This window comes from Hyperoodon ampullatus, assembly GCF_949752795.1.
Source record: "Hyperoodon ampullatus genome assembly, chromosome: 10".
NCBI lineage: Eukaryota > Metazoa > Chordata > Mammalia > Artiodactyla > Ziphiidae > Hyperoodon > Hyperoodon ampullatus.
The window spans coordinates 66,258,404-66,277,392 of record NC_136923.1 but is presented as its reverse complement, the minus strand read 5'-3'; the positions used below and the strand labels follow the sequence as shown (position 1 = coordinate 66,277,392).

At 57.0% G+C, this 18,989-nt stretch overlaps 1 protein-coding gene across 4 annotated transcripts in view; it reads left to right on the top strand.

The window, feature by feature from the left end:
- Nucleotides 1–18,989, top strand: part of GRM4 (glutamate metabotropic receptor 4) — a gene marked incomplete at both ends in the record, with an annotated part of 107,835 nt that overhangs the window by 73,860 nt on the left and 14,986 nt on the right. For 3 of the 4 annotated variants that reach the window (XM_079713347.1, XM_079713344.1, XM_079713346.1), the window contains 3 exons: nt 12,940–13,140; nt 13,332–13,468; nt 14,761–15,696. In XM_079713347.1, the coding sequence (XP_079569473.1) occupies nt 12,940–13,140; nt 13,332–13,468; nt 14,761–15,696 (1,274 nt within the window). Of the gene's footprint in view, nt 1–12,939; nt 13,189–13,331; nt 13,469–14,760; nt 15,697–18,989 lie in introns of all 4 variants that reach the window. The other variant, XM_079713345.1, reaches the window with a different exon arrangement.

Sequence of the window (18,989 nt, the reverse complement as noted above, 5' to 3'; positions counted from 1 at the left end):
TTTCTGGAGTCTCCTCTTGGTCTGGGAGGGGCAGGCAGGGAGAAGGCCTTGGTCAGTCCCTGTAAGCTCTTTGCAGACTACCAGTCCTCATCAGGACTCCCCAGCTGCTGGTGAACTGGGGGGGGCGGGCACCTCTCTAGGTGCCCTCAGGGAGGTGTGTGGGCTGTCAGAGCAGGTGGGGAAGGAGGGCTTGATCAGGATTCAGTAGATTGTAGAGTCTCACTGGGAACCTGAGGCCAGCTGTACCCTGGCAGGACCTTAGCTTTCTCATCTGAGAAATGGGATTGGTGGAGAGCCAGCCCAGAGGGTGTCTGAGGATGCAGGTGAGAAAGCTGATTGGAGGCACTTGGTGAACTGTAAGAGGGTGGTGCTCAAGCCTGGCTGTGCATCAGAATCACCTAGAACTTTTAGAGCTCTACTAGGGCCCCACCCCCAGACCCACTAAGCAGAACCTCACGGGTGGGTGGTTTTTCAAGCTCTCCCAGTGGATTTTATGTGTATTTAGGGCTGGGAACCTCGGGCAAGAGCAGCTTTGTTCGCATCGAATCACCTGGGGATCTTTTCAAATGCTGACCGATGCCTGGCTCCCAGCCCCAGACATTCTGATGTAATTGGCCCTGGGTACCACCTGGGCATCAGGATTTTTAAAAGGTGCCCCTGTGGTTTACTGTGCAGCCAAATATGGGAACCACTGCCTCAGAAGGAGAGGTGGGTGATAGAAGGGGTGACGGTGTGCACCCCAGGCAGTGGGGAAGGCGTGAGCAAAGCATCAGAGCCTGGAATGAGCTTGGGGTGTGTGTCCCAGGGAGGGGTGGAAGGACAGCATATTCCAGCTGACCTGGATCCTTCTCGCTGCATCTGAAGCCCCAGCAGAGGCTGGTAAGTGTCCTTGGGTGGCCCCACATCAGGCACAGTGAGCCCGTCCATCTCTGGGTGAGGTGAGGGGTGGGGGAGCTGCTGGGAATGTTTGTGGGACCTCAGACCCACCCTGGGTGAGGGGGAGGCAGCTCTGGCTTCTCACGGCCCCGCCCAGGTTTGAGCTGAGCTTGTCCCTTAGGCCAGGAGGGCTGGGGTGACACCCATGGAGTACGGGCTGTGGACCGGGCACCTGTCAACGTGTCAGGGTCTGGGTCTGACTCTGCCTCCTCCCTGCTGTGTGACCTTGGACATGTTATTTAACCTCTCTGAGTCTCAGAGAAGGCAGGGAAGTCACCACCCATCTCAATAGGTTGTTGGGAGGATTGGTGATGTGTTTGAAGAGTATGAAGAAGCTGGCTGAAAAAGGATGTGTATGGGGCTTCCCTGGTGGCGCAGTGGTTGAGAGTCCGCCTGCCGATGCAGGGGACATGGGTTCGTGCCCCAGACCGGGAAGATCCCACATGCCGCGGAGCGGCTAGGCCAGTGAGCCACGGCCGCTGGGCCTGCGCGTCCGGAGCCTGTGCTCCGCGACGGGAGAGGCCGCGGCAGTGAGAGGCCCACGTACCACAAAAAAAAAAAAAAAAAGGATGTGTATGATCAGCGCTGATAAAATGGTGGTTGTTGTTGATAGAGAGGGAGGGGGAGAGGTGGGATTTACCTGCAACTGGGTAATTTAACAGCTCAGGTCTGCCGTAAGGATTCTGTCGGTTGTAGGATCCCTGATGGGGAGGACACCATCCTGAGGGTGGGTGGTATAGGCTGTCACAAGTGTTGCATCCATTTTGCAGAAGAGGACGCTGAGGTGGTTGGTGAACATCGCAGTGCTAGAGAATTGGCAGAGCTGGATTCATACCCAGGCAGCCTGGCTCTCCAGCTGGTGCCCCACCTGCCTCTCCCACTTCCTTTCCTCCCACGCCCCCAGCCACCGTCTCGCTTGCCCTCAGCTAGCCCTGTATTCTCCACCTGCCTCACTCTGTCTCCCGAGCCTAGCTTCACGCTCACTTCTTCCAGGCTGCCTGCCCATCCACACTGGGTGGGCCCACTCTGGTCCCCTCAGTGCTAACAGTTTCAATAGCCAGCCTCTGCCTGTCTCAGTCCCTCAGGCCCTGCCCAGGATCTCAGCATGAGCGATGCCACTCCTGTGTTCCCCTGCCCTTTGCTCTGCCAAGTCCATGCCTTCCCTCCCCAGGGCAACAGACGGGCCTGATGACCTTCTCAGAGGGTGGGGAGGACCATCTCACGCTGGGGTCTTACACTTGGGAAGATCCGATCCATCCTTCAAGGCTGTGTTAAGTTGAATTCCCCTCAGGAATTCCCTGGTGGTCTGGTGGTTAGGACTCCGCACTTTCACCGCCAAGAGCTGGGGTTCGATCCCTGGTTGGGGAGCTAGGATCCCACAAGCCTTGCAGCGCGGCCAAGAAAAAAAAGTTGAATTCTCCTCAAGACAAGGAATTGAGAGCCAGTCGTTTCTTTGGGAGAGAATCCCAGGAAACATTGGTAGGGGAGGGAAGGCAGACATAAAGGGTGTGATACCAAGCAGGTTACCACTGTGAACAGCTGGAGCTTTACTCCCCCGGGGGCTCTGGAGACGGAAAGGAGCAGGCCTGGCAGTCATCCCACTGGAGGTGTGAGGGAGCTGGGGTGTGTGTACACCAACTCCCGTCAATCATTGCTGGCTGTTCCCAGAGGGTGTTAATTCTTCAGTGCCTCCACATGCCAAATGGCTGGCAAAGAGGGCTTCTGTGGCCAGAGAGTCTCAGAAGAGTGGCAGACCCTGGCAGTTGGAGACTGGGCTGGTGTGTCTCAAAGCGGCAAGTGGTCGTGGGCACCCATTCTTTCTCAAATACACAACTGTGAGAGTCCCCCTGAACTGAGTGTGAATCCTAGTGCTGCCACTTCCTAGCCGTGCGACCTGGGGCAGGTCACTTCTTGAGGCCTCAGTTTCCTCATCTGTAAAATGGGGATCATACCACCCACTTCCATTCCCCAGAGCCCTGTCCCTAGCAGAGCTGCCTCTCATGGTTTCCCAGAGAAGGAGTGGAGGTGATCTGCCAGAAGCACTAGAAAATGGCCTGCGGGCTGCTCCACACCTGAGCGAGATAGGGGTCACGGAGCAGGGCGTCTCTGCAGCTGTCAAGGCCTGCGGGAGGGCAGTGCCCACCTCCCACCTCCTCTCCTGGCCCCCTCCCCAGGAGCCCGCAGAGCAGGGCTTGGGAATTAAAGCTGTAAACAAGGCAGATGTGGCATCCGTCTTTTTGACAGGACTGCCAGCCAGGTGATGGCTGAGTGGAGGAAGGCCTGGTTTACGAGGAGATAGGAGAAATTTACTGCCCGCTGCTCCCAGGGGACGGGAGTTCTGAGAGGGAGGGTGGCTGCATGGCAGCTGGGGATGTGTGGGGAGATGCTGATCACCCAGCCTGTGCCAACAGCAATAACAATAATAACAGCTGATATTTATATAGCATTTATTACATGTCAAGCTCTGTTTTAGTGTTTTGCATTTGCTTTTCACAGCAACCCATTTTACAGATGAAAAAACCGAGGCACAGAGAAGTTAAAGACTTTCCCAAGGTCATACAGGTAGTAAATGGCAGAGCTGGGATTTGAACTCTGGCCATCTGGCTCCAGGGATGTTCTGCCTCAGGCCAGCTGATGTCCCAGCCCCAGGGCCCTCTGGCTATTCCAGCCTGGCTTTGTGGCTCTTTTCACTTCCACATTCCTAAAGGAACCTGGGGAAGGGAAGGAAGACCCACATTTGGGATTACCTACTATGCCCAGGTTGTGCCACTCATTAGAGGAACTCACATTTGCCCAAGCCGTCAGCCACCTGGTGGCCACAGGGGTCCTGAGCCCTTCCCCTCAGTGCTGTTTCTTACTTGTTCAGCTGGCGTTTACTCAGAGGCTGACTGTGTCCCCAGCCCTGTGCTGGGCTCTGTGAAGGGGACAGACCTGCCTTGGGGGGCTCCCCCTGCGGGTGGGAGATGATATGGCCTTGGAGACAAGGTGGTACATGATGGTGTGGTCCCAGTAGTCAGAGCTGAGGGCCTCCAGAGAGCTTAATCATGAGACCAGAGAGGACAGATCCAGGAGGCCTCCTGGAGAGTTCTGGGAGACTAGGGATGTTGCACCTTTAAATCAGGAGGTCAGAAGTCCTCCTGGGAAGGTGACTGGGAAAGAGCATGCCAGGCAGAGGGCACAGCGTGTGCAAAGGCCCTGAGGTAGGCTCAGGCCTGGCAGGTCTGGGGAGCAGTGAGGAGACCCATGTGGTTGGAGCAGAGATATCAACAGGTGGGAGATGAGGTCCGAGAGGTGGGGCGGGGTGGCACAGGTCTGTGGGCCTTGTCGGCAATTTGTAAGGATTTAGTCTTTTAATGCCAAATGAGACAAGGCCATGGCAGGGTTTGAAAAAGGGTTAACGTGATCAGATTTATGTTATAAGGGGCTCACTCTGGCTGCCTCCTGGAGCAGAGATGGGGGTGAGGGCAGAGCTGGAGGTCAGTTAGGGGCCGGGGCTGTAGTCCAAGTGGGAGGTGATGGGAACTTGGAGCAGGTGGTGGCCATGGAGATGGTGAGAAGGAGTCTGATTCTTTATCAGTTTTGCAGTGTGGCCTCAGAGTTTGCTAAAGGATTTGAGGTGAGAGAAAGATGACAGAAAATCAAGGATGACTCTGAGGTTCTTGGTGGTGCACTGAGATGGGGGGGGTGGAGGGTCAGGCTTAGCCACGTGGAGATTCCTGGGAGAGGTGGGTGCAAAACCCAGACTGGGGTTGGTCAGGAGAAAAATGGAGGAGAGAAATTGATGACAGTGAGTAAGGACAACCCTTCTGAGAAGTTTTATTGTAAACAGGGAGAGAGGGATGCTAGCTGGGGGAAAAGTGGGGTCAAGAAAGGGTTTCTGTTTAAATGGAAGAAATGCAAACATATTTCTATGTTGACAGCAAAGATCCAGTAGAGGAAAATCTAGATGCTCCTGGAAGGAAAAGGAGCATGGCTGGGTGATGGGGGAAAAGGGGCATCCACATGGGGGGTTGGCTGTGACTTCGGCCCCGCGAGCTGCCTCCCCTTCACCCCTGGCCCCAGTCTGACCCAGTCTGGGAGAGCTAAGCCCAGGCCCCTGGGCTGGGCAGAACCAGTGAGGGGTAGAGAACGGCCTTCCCTGGGAGCTGGCCTGTGCAGGTGCCGAGTGTGGCTTCTGCTGCAGGTATCACTCTTCTCTAATGGTCCCGGGAGCCGACCTCATTATAGACAAGGGGATTGAAGCTCAGAGATGCTAAGCAACTTGGCAGGCCAGTGAGAGGCTGAATGGGGGGCGGGGGGTGGCGTGTCAAGCTGCTCCCATCTGGCCGGACGTCCACGTCCTGTTTCTTGAATTAGGGTCTGTGGACATCTGGGGATACGTTCTTGAGGTCAGACTCTCAGAGACCTAGGAGTTCCATGACGATTCTTGAACTTGGCATTTTCATTTGACGGCCTTCCAAAAGCCGTCTTTACAGATTGCAAAGACAACTTCTCTGCTCCTGTGATCATTTGCAGTTGGAAGTAGCTGTCACTGCCAGGGCTTCAGCCTCTGATGTCAGTATTTTCATCCTGGGGCCATATTCATCCTAGGATCATCCTGGGACAGAACTGTTTTCCTTCAAAAGGGGCCTGAGGCTGGCTCAAGTTCGGGGAGCCCTGGGCTGTACCACCACTGAGAGCCAGAAAGAGAGCACCTGGAAGAGAGTCAGGAGCCACCACACCCTGCCCCGCTGCTGGGCAAGACCCTTCACCTCCCTGCCCCCAAGGGGGTGACCATTACAGGCCCCCACCCCTAACCCCCCAAGACACTGGGGATGGCTCAGGGTTCCCCAGGATGGGAGTTGGTGGAGAGCTGTGGCGGAGTTTGACAGAACAGTTCTAGGGGTGGGGGGACCAGGCTGAGTTGTTTAGAGGTGCCCTACCCGGAAAGCAGGTGGCTTGATGGAGGTTGAAAGTTCGAGGGGAGGGGCTGGCAGACACCGTGGTGTGAATGGGGCTGAAGAACAAGGGTTCGACTCCAGACAAGGACGGGGAACCTGCTCTGTGACTTCTGGGGATGCTGGGGTGTTGGAGCCTGGCCCCCCGGAGCAGGACTCAGGGACCCTCAGAAAGACCTATGTTCCAGGGAGGTGACGAGGAGAATGGCTCAACCACAGGCAGAGTCAGGAAAGGGGGACTGGCTAGGAAGCACAGGTGGCAGCTTCCTCCCCCATCTGAGTGTCAGTGGGTGAGCTGACCTGGGCCCCTGCCCGTGGGGTGGGCACCCCACGCTCATCTTTTTGGGGGTCTGGGAAGACCCAGCACGTGCCGGGCTGCAGACAGGATGGAGGGGCAGCCCAGGGCTGGGGTGGAGGCCTCCGGGGGTGGGGAGTTATCCGCGGGGAAGTGTTAGGGAGGAGAGGAAAACGGAGGCTTAGAGAGCATTATGTGTAAGGCATGATGCTGTGTGTTTTACGGCTGCGCCTCCTTGAATCCTCTCAGCGGCCCCTCAAGGTAAGTATTATTACCCTGGATTTACATCTGGGGGATGTAAATTTTACTTGACCAGGGTCATATGGCTGGTCCAGGGCAGAACCACACACTAGACAGCTCTCCCTTGGGGGTGCATCTTAGGACCCTCTTATCCTGCTCCCTGGAAGTTTGCACAAGGGATGAAAACTGGTGTGTATGTTTGTGCATTTGTATGTAGGTGCAAGTTTATATGTGTGTAGATGTGTGTGGTATGTCCACACACCTACGCCGATTACACGTGTGGACTTGAACCTGTGGGTGTGGTGCCCCAGGTCCCCTCGGCACTCCCCAGCCCTGCTTTGCCAATGGAGTTAATGCCCCCGGGAGCAGTCTGCAGCCTGAGACTGGTGGGATCGGGGCTATTTATCCCCTCAGATGGGACAGCCCTGAGGCATAGGCTACACAGTTTTCTAGAGCCCCCCACAGGGTTGAGCCTCACACCGGTCGTTAGTGTCTTCCCATTCCTTCCCATCTCCGCCTCACTTCCTCACCCCGGATTTGTGCTTCCAGCCATCACCTCCCAGATGAAACACTTGCACTCACATCCTTGTCAGCACCTGCTTGTGGGGCTTCTCAGCTGACAGTGAATCTGAATGACCACATGCTTGTAGGAGTGTCATGCTAATTGTGTAGCTGTGTATTGGGTTGGCCAAAAAGTTTGTTTGGGTTTTCGTAAGATGTTACAAAAACCCAAACGAGGGACTTCCCTGATGGGCCAGTGGTTAAGACTTCGCCTTCCAGTGCAGGGGGTGTAGGTTCGATCCCTGGTCGGGGAGCTAAGATCCCACATGCCTCACGCCAAAAAACCAAAACATAAAAACAGAAGCAATATTGTAACAAATTCAATAAAGACTTTAAAAATGGTCCACATCAAAAAAAAAAAATCTTAAAAAAAGCCCAGGGCCTCCCTGGTGGCGCAGTGGTTGAGAGTCCGCCTGCCGATGCAGGGGATACGGGTTCGTGCCCCGGTCTGGGAGGATCCCATATGCCGCGGAGCGGCTGGGCCCGTGAGCCATGGCTGCTGAGCCTGCGCATCCGGAGCCTGTGCTCCGCAACGGGAGAGGCCACAACAGTGAGAGGCCCGCGTACCACAAAAAAAAAAAAAAAAAAAAAAAAAAAGCCCAAATGAACTTTTGGTCAACCCAATATATAGAGTATGTGTTTATATGGACACTTATGTTTCTACATGTTTGAACATAGATGTGTGTATAGCGATGTATATAAATGCATGCAGGTTTGTGTTGCTACTTTATATGTGTAGATGTGAAAATATGGGAGTGTATATGTGGCTGATTTTGTATACCTTTATGTGAGGGAGTGTGTGTGTGTGTACTACACATGAGCCTAGAACTCAGGAGGATTGCGGCTGGGTGGGGTGAGTAGTTGTGGAGAGGGGAGCAGGGAGACAGGGAGGAACTCTGATTATTTCAACCTTGAAAACTCATTTCAATTACAATTTACAACCTGCAGACAAAGGCTGCAGTCGCCGTAGTAACCACAGCTGCGGGGGGGTGGGTTTTGAGGAGAAAATCTTCTCCTGGATGTCCGGGGCTGGCTGTCATCTGTGGCCGAGGCAAACACATCTCTGGCTCAGTGTGCCTCGGGACACAATTAGGACATCTTCAAACTGTTGCTGCTGTCATTGTTGCCATGTGTCTGGAATTTATCTCCTCTAGGAGCTCTCGGAAATGTGTGTCTTGTTTCCTGCCAGAACTGTGGTTCCCCTGTCTGGGCCTGGGGGTCCCAACCACCCATGAAAGGGGATTCTCTGACCCCCCGCTTCCCTCCATGGCCATCTGCCTCCTCCAGCCCTGGAGACAGGGATCCTTAGCTCCTGGTTAGGCCTGGCCAGACAACTGGGGCAAGGCCTGAGCCCCAGAGAAGGGGGAAGGCAGGTCGGGGCTGGATGGAGGGAGAAGAAGGAGGCAGACAGTTCAGGGTGGTGGAAATTCTTTGGGAGCCAGAGAGATCTGGGTTCAAATCCCAGCCACTCACCAGCCAGGCCAATCCCCAGGTGGGTAGGAACACCTGCTGGGGGCCAGGATTCCCTCAAGGCTCTGGGTACCATTCTCAACCACCTGCAAATCTCAGTTACCTCCTCTGTGACGGGGGCCAGTCTGGCCTACGTCCCAGAGGCTTGGGGAAGAGGAAGCACCAGCCATGCTGCAGAGTTATTTGCTGAAGAGTCGAAGGTGTACAGAGAGCTGCACTGGTTATGGGCACAGCTTCCAACGTTCAGGACAGCATGTTTTGACCTTGTTTGACTTGTGTTTGTGATCCCTTCCCCCTCCCCCAAAGGGAGCACACTTAGGCTCTGTCATTGTTGCTTCCTGTGGGGCTCAGGGGAAGTGCCCTTGGAGTTTGAGGAGTGTGTGTGTGTGTGTATGTAGGGGGTCACACTCAAGGCCCGCCGCTTCCTTTCAAATTAAGGCCCTTTGCAGGGCACCTCACTGCCCTGTTATCTCATTTGTAATTGGGGGCAGACTTGAGACGAAAGTCAAGGACGTGAAAGTGTGTCGGGAAATCTCTAGAAGTCCATGGCTGGCACCATGACAACTCTGGGGTGGAGATCCCAAAGGGGCAGTGCTCAAGGGCCACTGACAGCCCACAGCCCACAGGACTTCAAAGCCCTTCCCATGGGAGCCTCCCCAGGCAGAGGTGGGCTCCCTGGTGAGGACCTCCTGTGGGGTCATCTGTATTCCAGTGCCGGTGCAGGTGGCTTCGTGACCCCAGTGAGAGCACGTGGTCCTGGACCTTAGTGGCCCAGGGATGGATGCTTCAGCTGGACCACTGAGGAGGGACCCCTGGGAAGATAGGAGAGGAGGGGGCTGAGGTCATCTCAGCCAGGGTCCCTTGGCCTGGTGTGTCCTTGGCCTTGGGATAGAGCTGCTGCTTCTCTGCAGTGGCTGCAGCCTCCCCCTCCGTCCTGGTTAATAATTCAGTCTCTCATCCATATGAAATGAGGGCATGATGGGAGCTTTGGGAGCATGGAGCAGCGGGATACGGAGGGCAGGACCTGGGGGCTGGGGGTGATGGTGGGGTCCGGGGTTGGGGCCTTCCATGCAACCCTGCCCCAGGCCCCTCTGTCACCCTTTGGGGACAGGATTGTCCCTTGCGCTTCTCTCCTGGCTCTCAGAAGCTGTGATCAGAAGCCTTGAACAAGAGGGCAGGCTAGGGCTTCCTTGGTGGCACAGTGGTTGAGAGTCTGCCTGCCGATTCAGGGGACACGGGTTCGTGCCCCGGTCCGGGAAGATCCCACATGCCGCGGAGTGGCTGGGGCCGTGAGCCATGGCTGCTGAGCCTGCACGTCCAGAGCCTGTGCTCCGCAACGGGAGAGGCCACGGCGGTGAGAGGCCCGCGTACCGCAGAAAAAAAGAAAAAAAAGAGAGCAGGCTGCTGAGGCTGGAGAACTTGCCTCTTCTGTCCATCCATTTCTGTTTGTGCCGTGGCCTAGAGAAAGTTTTGCCTGTTAGCAAAGCTCTGCTGTCCCAGGAGCTCCGAGGCAGGCAGGGCTTAGAACTCTTTGTATCCTTGTGTTTAACAAACTTCTGCAGCACCTGGCAAGCATCAGGCCCCTCTTTATGACCCGTTGTGAATATAAACCCATTTATGCTTATAGGAACCCTATCCCGACCTATGAGGTAAGTACCATCATTATCCTCATTTTGCAGATGAGGAAACTGAAGCCCGATAGATGAGGTGGCAGGTCCAAGGTCACAGCTAGAGTACATGGTAGAGCTGGGGTTTCAGCCCAGACAGTCTTGTGTGAATGAAGTGTAGTGGGTAGCCAGGGGCTTAGCTGACCCCTGGGAGAGCCAGGTGAGCCCCCTTGAAGACTATCCTGTCTCCAGCCCCAAGGCCATGCCGTAAAAGCTGTGGGCTCGCTCTCGACCCAGCAGTGCCCCCAGAGCCAACTGGACATCTGCCCCTAAACTGTCCAGTCTGTGTACTGGGGACCTTTGATCTCTGACCCTGAGGTTGGGGTACTGGAGTCAGTTTCTGACCTTGGTCACAGAGTCTTGGTGGCCAAGACAGGGGTATGAGATGTGCCATCACTGTGGGAGCCCTGGGCAGCAAGCCACAGTGACCATGCATTGGCTAAAAATAGAGGAATCTAGGGGGTGATCTGTGGATCCCTGGGGCCTCAACCTGACCCCCCACATGACAGACATGGGAGACCCAGGCCCATGGCCCATGGGGTGGGACACAGGTGCAGCCACTCACCCTGCTGGCCACTGGGGAATTACTTCTGTAAGGTGTAGCACTGGCCCTCTAGCAGGGAGGCGTGTGTGTGTGTGTGTGTGTGTGTGGCCTTGAGGGAGGAGGCTGTAGGCCATGCTGTATGCAGGGGCTGTGGGAGGGGAAGCTGGGGTTCCCTAGCACTCTCCCTTCCTCTCCTCTGCCATCCTCCGGCCCCTGTGTTCTCACCTCAGAGCCCCTGCCCCACCCCACCCCCCCCACTTTCCTGCCCTCCCCCTGCAGTCAGGCTCTTACAAATCTCTCAGGTGTAGTGTGGTGCACAGGCTGGGAGCTGGAGCACCTGGTCAAATCCAGCTCTTTGTGGTCCTGGAATGCCAGTGAGCTTTTCTGTGCCTCAGTTTTTCCATCTCTATAATGGGGATAATTACTCACCTCATAGCACTGTTCTGAGTATTCAATGACTTAATATACATAAAGAGCTTAGAAGAGTGCCCGACACAGAGTGGATGCTCCATAGAAGTTAGCAGTCCTTGGGACTTCCCTGGTGGCGCAGTGGTTAAGAATCCACCTGCCTTGGGGCTTCCCTTGTGGCGCAGTGGTTGAAAGTCCGCCTGCTGATGCAGGGGACACAGGTTCGTGCCCCGGTCCGGGAAGATCCCACATGCCACGGAGCGGCTAGGCCCGTGAGCCATGGCTGCTGAGCCTGCACGTCTTGAGCCTGTGCTCTGCAACGAGAGAGGCCACAACAGTGAGAGGCCTGAATACCACAAAAAAAGAATCCACCTGCCAATGCAGGGGACATGTGTTCAATCCCTGGTCTGGGAAGATCCCACATGCTGCGGAGCAACTAAGCCCCTGTGCCACAACTACTAAGCCTGTGAGCCACAACTACTGAGCCCGCGTGCCACAACTACTGAAGCCCATGTGCCCTAGAGCCCACACACCACAACTTCTGAGCCCACACGCCGCAACTATTGAAGCCTGCGTGCTCTAGGGCCCGCATGCTGCAACTACTGAGCCCACGTGCTGCAACTACCAAAGCCCACGTGCCTAGAGCCCGTGCTCTGCAGCAAGAGAAGCCACCACAGTGAGAAGCCTGTGCACCGCAACGAAGAGTAGCCCCTGCTCGCCACAACTAGAGAAAGCCCATGTGTAGCCACGAAGACCCAATGCAGCCAAAAATAAATTAAAAATTAAAAAAATAATAAACAGGAGCAAGTTAAAAAAAAAAAAAAGAAGTTAGTAGTCCTTATTCTTCATCATCATTATTACCCAGGGCCCAGGCCAGGAGCTCCTCCTCCTCCAGAAAGCCTTCCTGACCTGCTCTAGCCCCGGGACCTCTGTAGCCCACCTTAGAAACCCTCTATTCTGACCACTTAAACATAATAACAATGTGGCTTAGTCAGCTACTCTGTGCCACGTGTTTTCTGTTATCTCATTTAAGCCTCACAGCACATCTGTGAGGCAGGATGATGATCTTTTTACCAAGAGGACATCGAGTCCTCCAGCAGCCAAAGAGTTTTCACAGGGCCCAGAGCAGAGTGGTTGGGTGTGCCCAGAGCCCAGGGGGTGAGGATGGGAGGTCACAGTGCCCTGGGGGAGCCACTGCTGTTTGCAGTGAGAAGGGGGTGAGTGGGGTGGGTTCCCCATTTTGCAAAGCTCACTCACCGTGGCTAATGGGGGGATGTCTCTGACATGGGGGAGGAGTGGATGGGGATGATGGTGCCTTCTGGTGTCTGGGGCATTGGGAAGTCATTGAGGGCATCTGGTGTCCTGAATCTTGAGGGACCTGTGGCAGGTCTCTCACCCTCTCTGGGCCTCAGTTTCCCCACCCGTACCCTGTGCTGGGGCTACCCATGGGTGAGCTGCTGTAGGGCACCACTGCCCTCATCGACAGTCACAGCTCCTGCCTGTGTGAGGGCCAGCTGCTCCCGTGTTTGGTCCAAGCCAGGCTGGGGGAGGGCAGGCAAGCACCACGGCCACAGGGAGACCCGCAGGCTCACTGCCCTCCAAGGGTGATGGGGACAAGGGAGCCTGCCCTGGCTGTTCTGGGGCCTCAGGGCACAGGGTCCAGCGGTACAGTAGTGAGGGCAGCAGACCTTCAGGACCATCCCCCGGGCCCTCCGCAAGACCATCTCCTGGGGTGATGGAACGAGCACTGGGCCAGGGGCCCGGAGACCTAGGTGTGCCCAGGTGGGCTCTCGGGGCCCCAGGAGGCTGCTGTGGTTCCCACCATACACCTGTGAGGAGGTGGGCCTCATGGGCGTCCCCACTCTGAACATTTCGTTACAGGCCGCGAGCGCATTGGGCAGGACTCGGCGTACGAGCAGGAGGGGAAGGTGCAGTTTGTGATTGACGCCGTGTACGCCATGGGCCACGCGCTGCACGCCATGCACCGTGACCTGTGTCCGGGCCGCGTGGGGCTCTGCCCGCGCATGGACCCTGTGGACGGCACCCAGCTGCTCAAGTACATCCGCAGCGTCAATTTCTCAGGTGGGGGCACCACCCAACCCTGGGGAAGGGGTCCTGGGGCTCCATGGGGTGGGAGTGCGCGGGGGTCTCTTCAGATGTTTCCAAGGGGTTCCATACAGAGGTGTCTCTGCCCTGGGCTCACGATCCTTCCTGACTCTGGGTGAAGGCTCAGCAAAGAAGCTGAGTGTGTGACCCCCCACGGGCCCCCGCAGGCATCGCGGGGAACCCTGTGACCTTCAATGAGAATGGAGACGCACCTGGGCGCTATGACATCTACCAGTACCAGCTGCACAACGGCTCTGCCGAGTACAAGGTCATCGGCTCCTGGACTGACCACCTGCACCTCAGAGTAAGCACCTGGCGGGAGGGCAGGGAGGGGTCCCGGGGGGCTAGGCGGTGGAGAGAGGCCACCCCAGCCCCGGGAGGGGAGGCCAAGGGGGAGGCAGCCGCCGACTAGCCCTGCCCCCCGGGTTTGCTGCTGCCAAGTTGGGGCTTCCTTCCATGCCCCACCCTAGACCTCAGAGGGCCCTGAGCCCCCCAACCCTGAAGCAGAAGAACAGGGTGGCTGGGCTTCTGCTGCTCTTCCTGCCCCTGCCCTTTCCCTTGGCCTGGGGTCTTCTTGCCTGCTGCCCCTTCGCAGGGCAAGAACTCTGGATAGATAAAGTCACGCTGGAGTTCAGGGGCTCAAAGTTTTGGGGGGGGTTCGGTGGGGAGAGAGGTGAGGAAGGGGAGGGCTGCGTCTGGACAGAGGAGGACGACGTCTTAAGGCAAAGAGCACAGCCTGCTGTTCTCTAAGCATGATCTCTCCTAAGAGCCACTTGTTTAGAACTGATGCTTTGAATACGGCTCCCAAGTGTAGTCAGGCTCCCTTTGCCCAGTGCCTGGAGCTCTATGGGGCTCTCACTTACTTCCCAGGACTTTGTGACACATTCAGTAGGGTGTGCCAGCTTCTATCGCCTCTTAGCTTGCAGCAGTTGTGTCTTCAGAGACATGTAACAGTGACTAGCACTCATTTAGAGCAAGATGCAAAGAAACGCTAACCTGTGGGCACACATTAGTGGTCCTCTGATTGAATCTTTATTCGTTGTTCTCTTCTGAACCCGAGTCCCTGTGCCGCCTGGAGGAGGCCCGGTGGGCTGAGCCATAGCACATTTCTTCTTGAGGGTGCACAGGAGTCACCTGCGGGGTCTTGTTAAAACTCAGATTCTGTGTCAGTGGGTCTGGGGTGGACCAAAATTTTCCATTTCCAACAAGCTCCTGGGTGATGCTGATGTGGCCAGTCTGGGGAGCACTTTGAATAGCAAGGCCTCATGGGGCTGGGAGTCGGGACTGCTGGGTTCTCTCCACTCTGCCATGTGACCCTAGGTTGTCACTGCCGGTCTCTGGGCGTTTCTCCATACGACCCTTGGGAGTTTTGTTTTCGAGCAGGATCCCCCATGGTCAGCTGGGTCTGAATCCTGCCCTGGGGAGCTTATTTAAATGCAGCTGTTGGATTCAGCTGATACTGGCAGGGCCCGGGCAGCTGGATTTTAGCCATCTAACTAAACTCACTAAGTGATTCAAATTGGTGCCACCAGTGGGACGGTCCAGGGCACTTGGCGGCATGTCCTGAGGCCTTCTCCTCTGCGCTGTTGTTGCCAGATAGAGCGGATGCACTGGCCAGGGAGCGGGCAGCAGCTGCCCCGCTCCATCTGCAGCCTGCCCTGTCAGCCAGGTGAGCGGAAGAAGTCGGTGAAGGGCATGCCCTGCTGCTGGCACTGCGAGCCCTGCACGGGGTACCAGTACCAGGTGGACCGCTACACCTGCAAGACATGTCCCTACGACATGCGACCCACAGAGAACCGCACGGGCTGCCAGCCCATCCCCATCATCAAGCTTGAGTGGGACTCACCCTGGGCCGTGCTGCCCCTCTTCCTGGCTGTGGTGGGCATCGCTGCCACGCTCTTCGTGGTGGTCACCTTCGTGCGCTACAACGACACGCCCATCGTCAAGGCCTCGGGCCGCGAGCTGAGTTACGTGCTGCTGGCGGGCATCTTCCTGTGCTACGCCACCACCTTCCTCATGATCGCCGAGCCCGACCTGGGTACCTGCTCTCTACGCCGGATCTTCCTGGGGCTTGGCATGAGCATCAGCTATGCGGCCCTCCTCACCAAGACCAACCGCATCTATCGCATCTTCGAGCAGGGCAAGCGGTCGGTCAGCGCCCCGCGCTTCATCAGCCCTGCCTCGCAGCTGGCCATAACCTTCAGCCTCATCTCCCTGCAGCTGCTGGGCATCTGCGTGTGGTTTGTAGTGGACCCCTCCCATTCGGTGGTGGACTTCCAGGACCAGCGGACGCTCGACCCCCGCTTCGCCAGGGGCGTGCTCAAGTGTGACATCTCGGACCTGTCGCTCATCTGCCTGCTGGGCTACAGCATGCTGCTCATGGTCACGTGCACCGTGTACGCCATCAAGACGCGCGGAGTGCCTGAGACCTTCAATGAGGCCAAGCCCATCGGCTTCACCATGTACACCACCTGCATCGTCTGGCTCGCCTTTATCCCCATCTTCTTTGGTACCTCGCAGTCGGCTGACAAGGTGAGTGGAAGGGGCTGGGGGTGGGTGAGGGCGGTAAGCAGGGGGCAGCCTCCCAGGGCTGGTTGGCCTCTCACCTTGCTCTGGAAGCGCCTTCATTCCTGCCTCATTCTGTCTTCTGTCTCAGTTTTCTCTCCAGGTTCTGGGTTTCTCTCCTTTCTCTCTCCCTTTCTCTTTTCCTGCCTCCTGTCCCGTTTCTCTCCGTCCCCCACCACCTTCCGCTGCCTCATCTCTCTCCTTCCTGCTGCTTCCCACCCTCTCTCTACCCTCCGCCTCTCCTCTCTCTTTCCCTATCTCTCCATCCCTGCCTCTCCCGCCCCACCTTTTTCCCCTCCTCATCTCCTTCCCACTTCCCTCTCTCCTCTCTGCCAGCCTGGGATGCTGCCCCTGCTTTCATTCTTTTTTTTGGCTGTGCCACGTGGCTTGTGGGATCTTAGTTCCCTGACCAGGGATCAAACCCCGGGCCCTCAGCAGTGAGAGTGTGGAGTCCTAACCACTGGACTGCCAGGGAATTCCCCATTCTTTTCTATACTCTCCCTTACTTGTCTCTCTACTCAGCCCATCTTCCTTTCTGTCCACTCCTCTTTTCTTCCTCCTCTCTCCACCCTCTTCTCTGCCCTTGCAGGATCCCCATGGGTCCCCAAGGTGGGTGATATATTGGGCACTCGCTCCCTCTCTCCCTGGCCCCAAGCCACCCCGAAGGCCAGGTGGGGATACCTGGCAGCATCAGCTGAGAGTCCACCCTCCACTGGCTGGAGCTGCCGATGAGCTGCCTCTTGCTGGCTCTGTCAGGCCATCCTGCCAGCCTGGCCTGAGGGTCTAGATACACCCCAAGGGCCCTGTGGACTCTGCCCACATCACTGCCCCAGTGCTGCCTGGGTGCTGGGGGGTTTTATCTTGAAGGATTGGGAGTCACTGAAGTCAGAGGCCAGAGATAGGGAGAATCAGAGGGACCGAGGACCCCAGCTCTGTGTCTAACTGTGGGATCCTGGGCAAGCCAGCTGGCCTCTCTGCTTCAGTTTCTTCATCAATAGATTGGGGCCATGACCCTTCCTCTGCAGTCCTTACAGGTGTTGTAACAATCACACACATGAGGGGTGTAAAAACCGTTTACCCACTGTAAGGAGGCTGGGGCTGGGAAGGAGGGTGGAGGGGACGAGCTCAAGGGGCAGACAGACCAGATGGTGTAGGACCCAGAGGCTGTGGGAAGGATGTTGGCTTTTACCGGGAGTGAGAAGGGAGCCACTGTGGGGTTCTGAGCAGGGAGGGATGTGTTGCTACATAGGTTTAAAAGGATCCCTCTGGCTGCTGGGTGGAGCCCTGATGGAGGTGGTTGTAATGATCTCGACAGGAGCTGCTGGCAGCAGGAGTGGTGAGGTGCGGGGGATTCCTGCTGTGTCAGGGGGTGGGGCTGGCTGGGTTTCTGATGGAGTGCATGTGGGATGAGAGGCTCAGAGGGGAGTCAGGATGACTCCACAGTCGTTGGTGTGAGCGATGGGAAGGACGGAGTGTCTGCACTGGGGTTGGGGGGTACGGGGCGGGGTAGAGACAGCCGCGGAGCCTATGGGGGGCGGAGATCTGGAAGTCCTCTGGAGGTGCTGGGTTTGGGATGCCCGTGAGACGTCCAAGTGCAGCTGTTGAGTCAGTGGTTGACTATGTGAGTCTGGGGTTCGGGGACGAGGGCTGGGTTAGATCTGTGCCTGGGGGAGTCGCCATCCTGTGGACAGCATTTAAAGAGTGAGCCTGGGTGTGAGCTCCTAGGGATGCTTGGCCTCAGTGAGGCAGCGGTCAAAGCAACCACGGATGGCTGCTTGTCTTGTATTAGGCACTTCACCTGCTGGTCAGCAGACACCACAACAGTGGGCTAGGGTAGATTCACCATCCCTGTTTACAGATGAGGATGTGGAGGCACAGAGGGGTGAAGTGACTTGTCTAAGGTCATACAGCCAGTAGGAGGCACAACTGGACTACTTGAACCTACTCTGTCTAACTCAGGAGCCCCTCCCAAGCCCACACCACTCCCTGCAGCTCTGGGGCACCTCTCCCCCTGGGCCTTCCTTGGTAGGTGCCCACCCCTTCTCCAGCAGCTCCTCAAGTGCAGGAGCTGCGCCCTCCACCCCAAATCCCTTGGGTCTGGTGCAGAGAGGCCTGTGGCCTGTCTTCCAATGGTGACCCAGCAGGCTGGGGGTTCTGAGAAGCAGATCTTGAGGCTGGCAGTGAGCGCCCTGAGGTCTGAAACCAGACCTGGCTCCAGGCCACCCTGCACACTTGAGTCAAAGCCACTGCCAGTGAGGAACAGCTCGCACGGTGGGCCGGGTCTCCACCCCCAGCAGGCCAGCGAGAGGCCTTCCCCGCTGAGGGCAGGTGCAGGCAGAGGCCCGCACGCCCCGCAGCACCCAGGGGGCCCATGGAGCCATCAGGGGAGGCCGCATACGCCCCAGGAAGCTGGCAGCTTGAGACATTACCCTCAACAATCCCAGGAGGCCCCTTCCCTCGCCTCCTCAGGGTGTAAACATACACAGCCAGGTGGCTGACCGCATGGTGGTTCAGGCCCTTGCTCTGCCTTCCCATAACTTCCCCTGGGTGCCTGCCAGCACGCTGCTCCCAGTGCGGTCCCTGTCATCCTGGTACCAGACCCTCCCACCTCCAGGCGCTGGGGCCCAGCCCCCCTCTCGGCACCCTCCCGCCATCTCTCCAGGCCACCCCACCTGCCTCTGATTTCTCCCTTTTTAGGAGGCTCCTCTCAATACAGATTATGAAAAGGAGCCTCTGAGATGATCTCCTCTGAGGCCCAGAGAGGGCGAGGGGCCTGCCCAGGGTCGCAAAGCAGGCTGGCCCACACCAGCGTATGGTCCTGAGACCCAGCTCTGCCCCTGATGGCGTCAACATGGGATACGCCCCCTCCTTCTCTGGGCTTCTGAATGAGGCAAGGGTGGGGAGGGGAGCTCTGAAGTCCCTGCAGTTCAGACCACCAGGCTTCTTAGAGGCTCAGGCAACCCTGGGGCTCTATCTGTGCTGTGTCATGTCTGAGCTACAAACAGCCCCAATGACTGCCGGGTCCTGAGTGCTAGTGTGTGTGTGTGTGTCTGTGTGTAGATGGAGTGGAGTGGGGCTACTATGGGGAGCTGTGTTATGGGTACAGAAGTGTGTGTGTACAGAATGTGTGTGTGCCTTTTTGTGCACATTGAGCAGTGGATGGGCAGTGTGTGTGTGTGTGTGTGTGTGCAGATTGAGTGGGGATGGACAGGTGTGCACTGACGGTTCATGGCTGCTAGGGTGTATTTGGATGTGCAGAT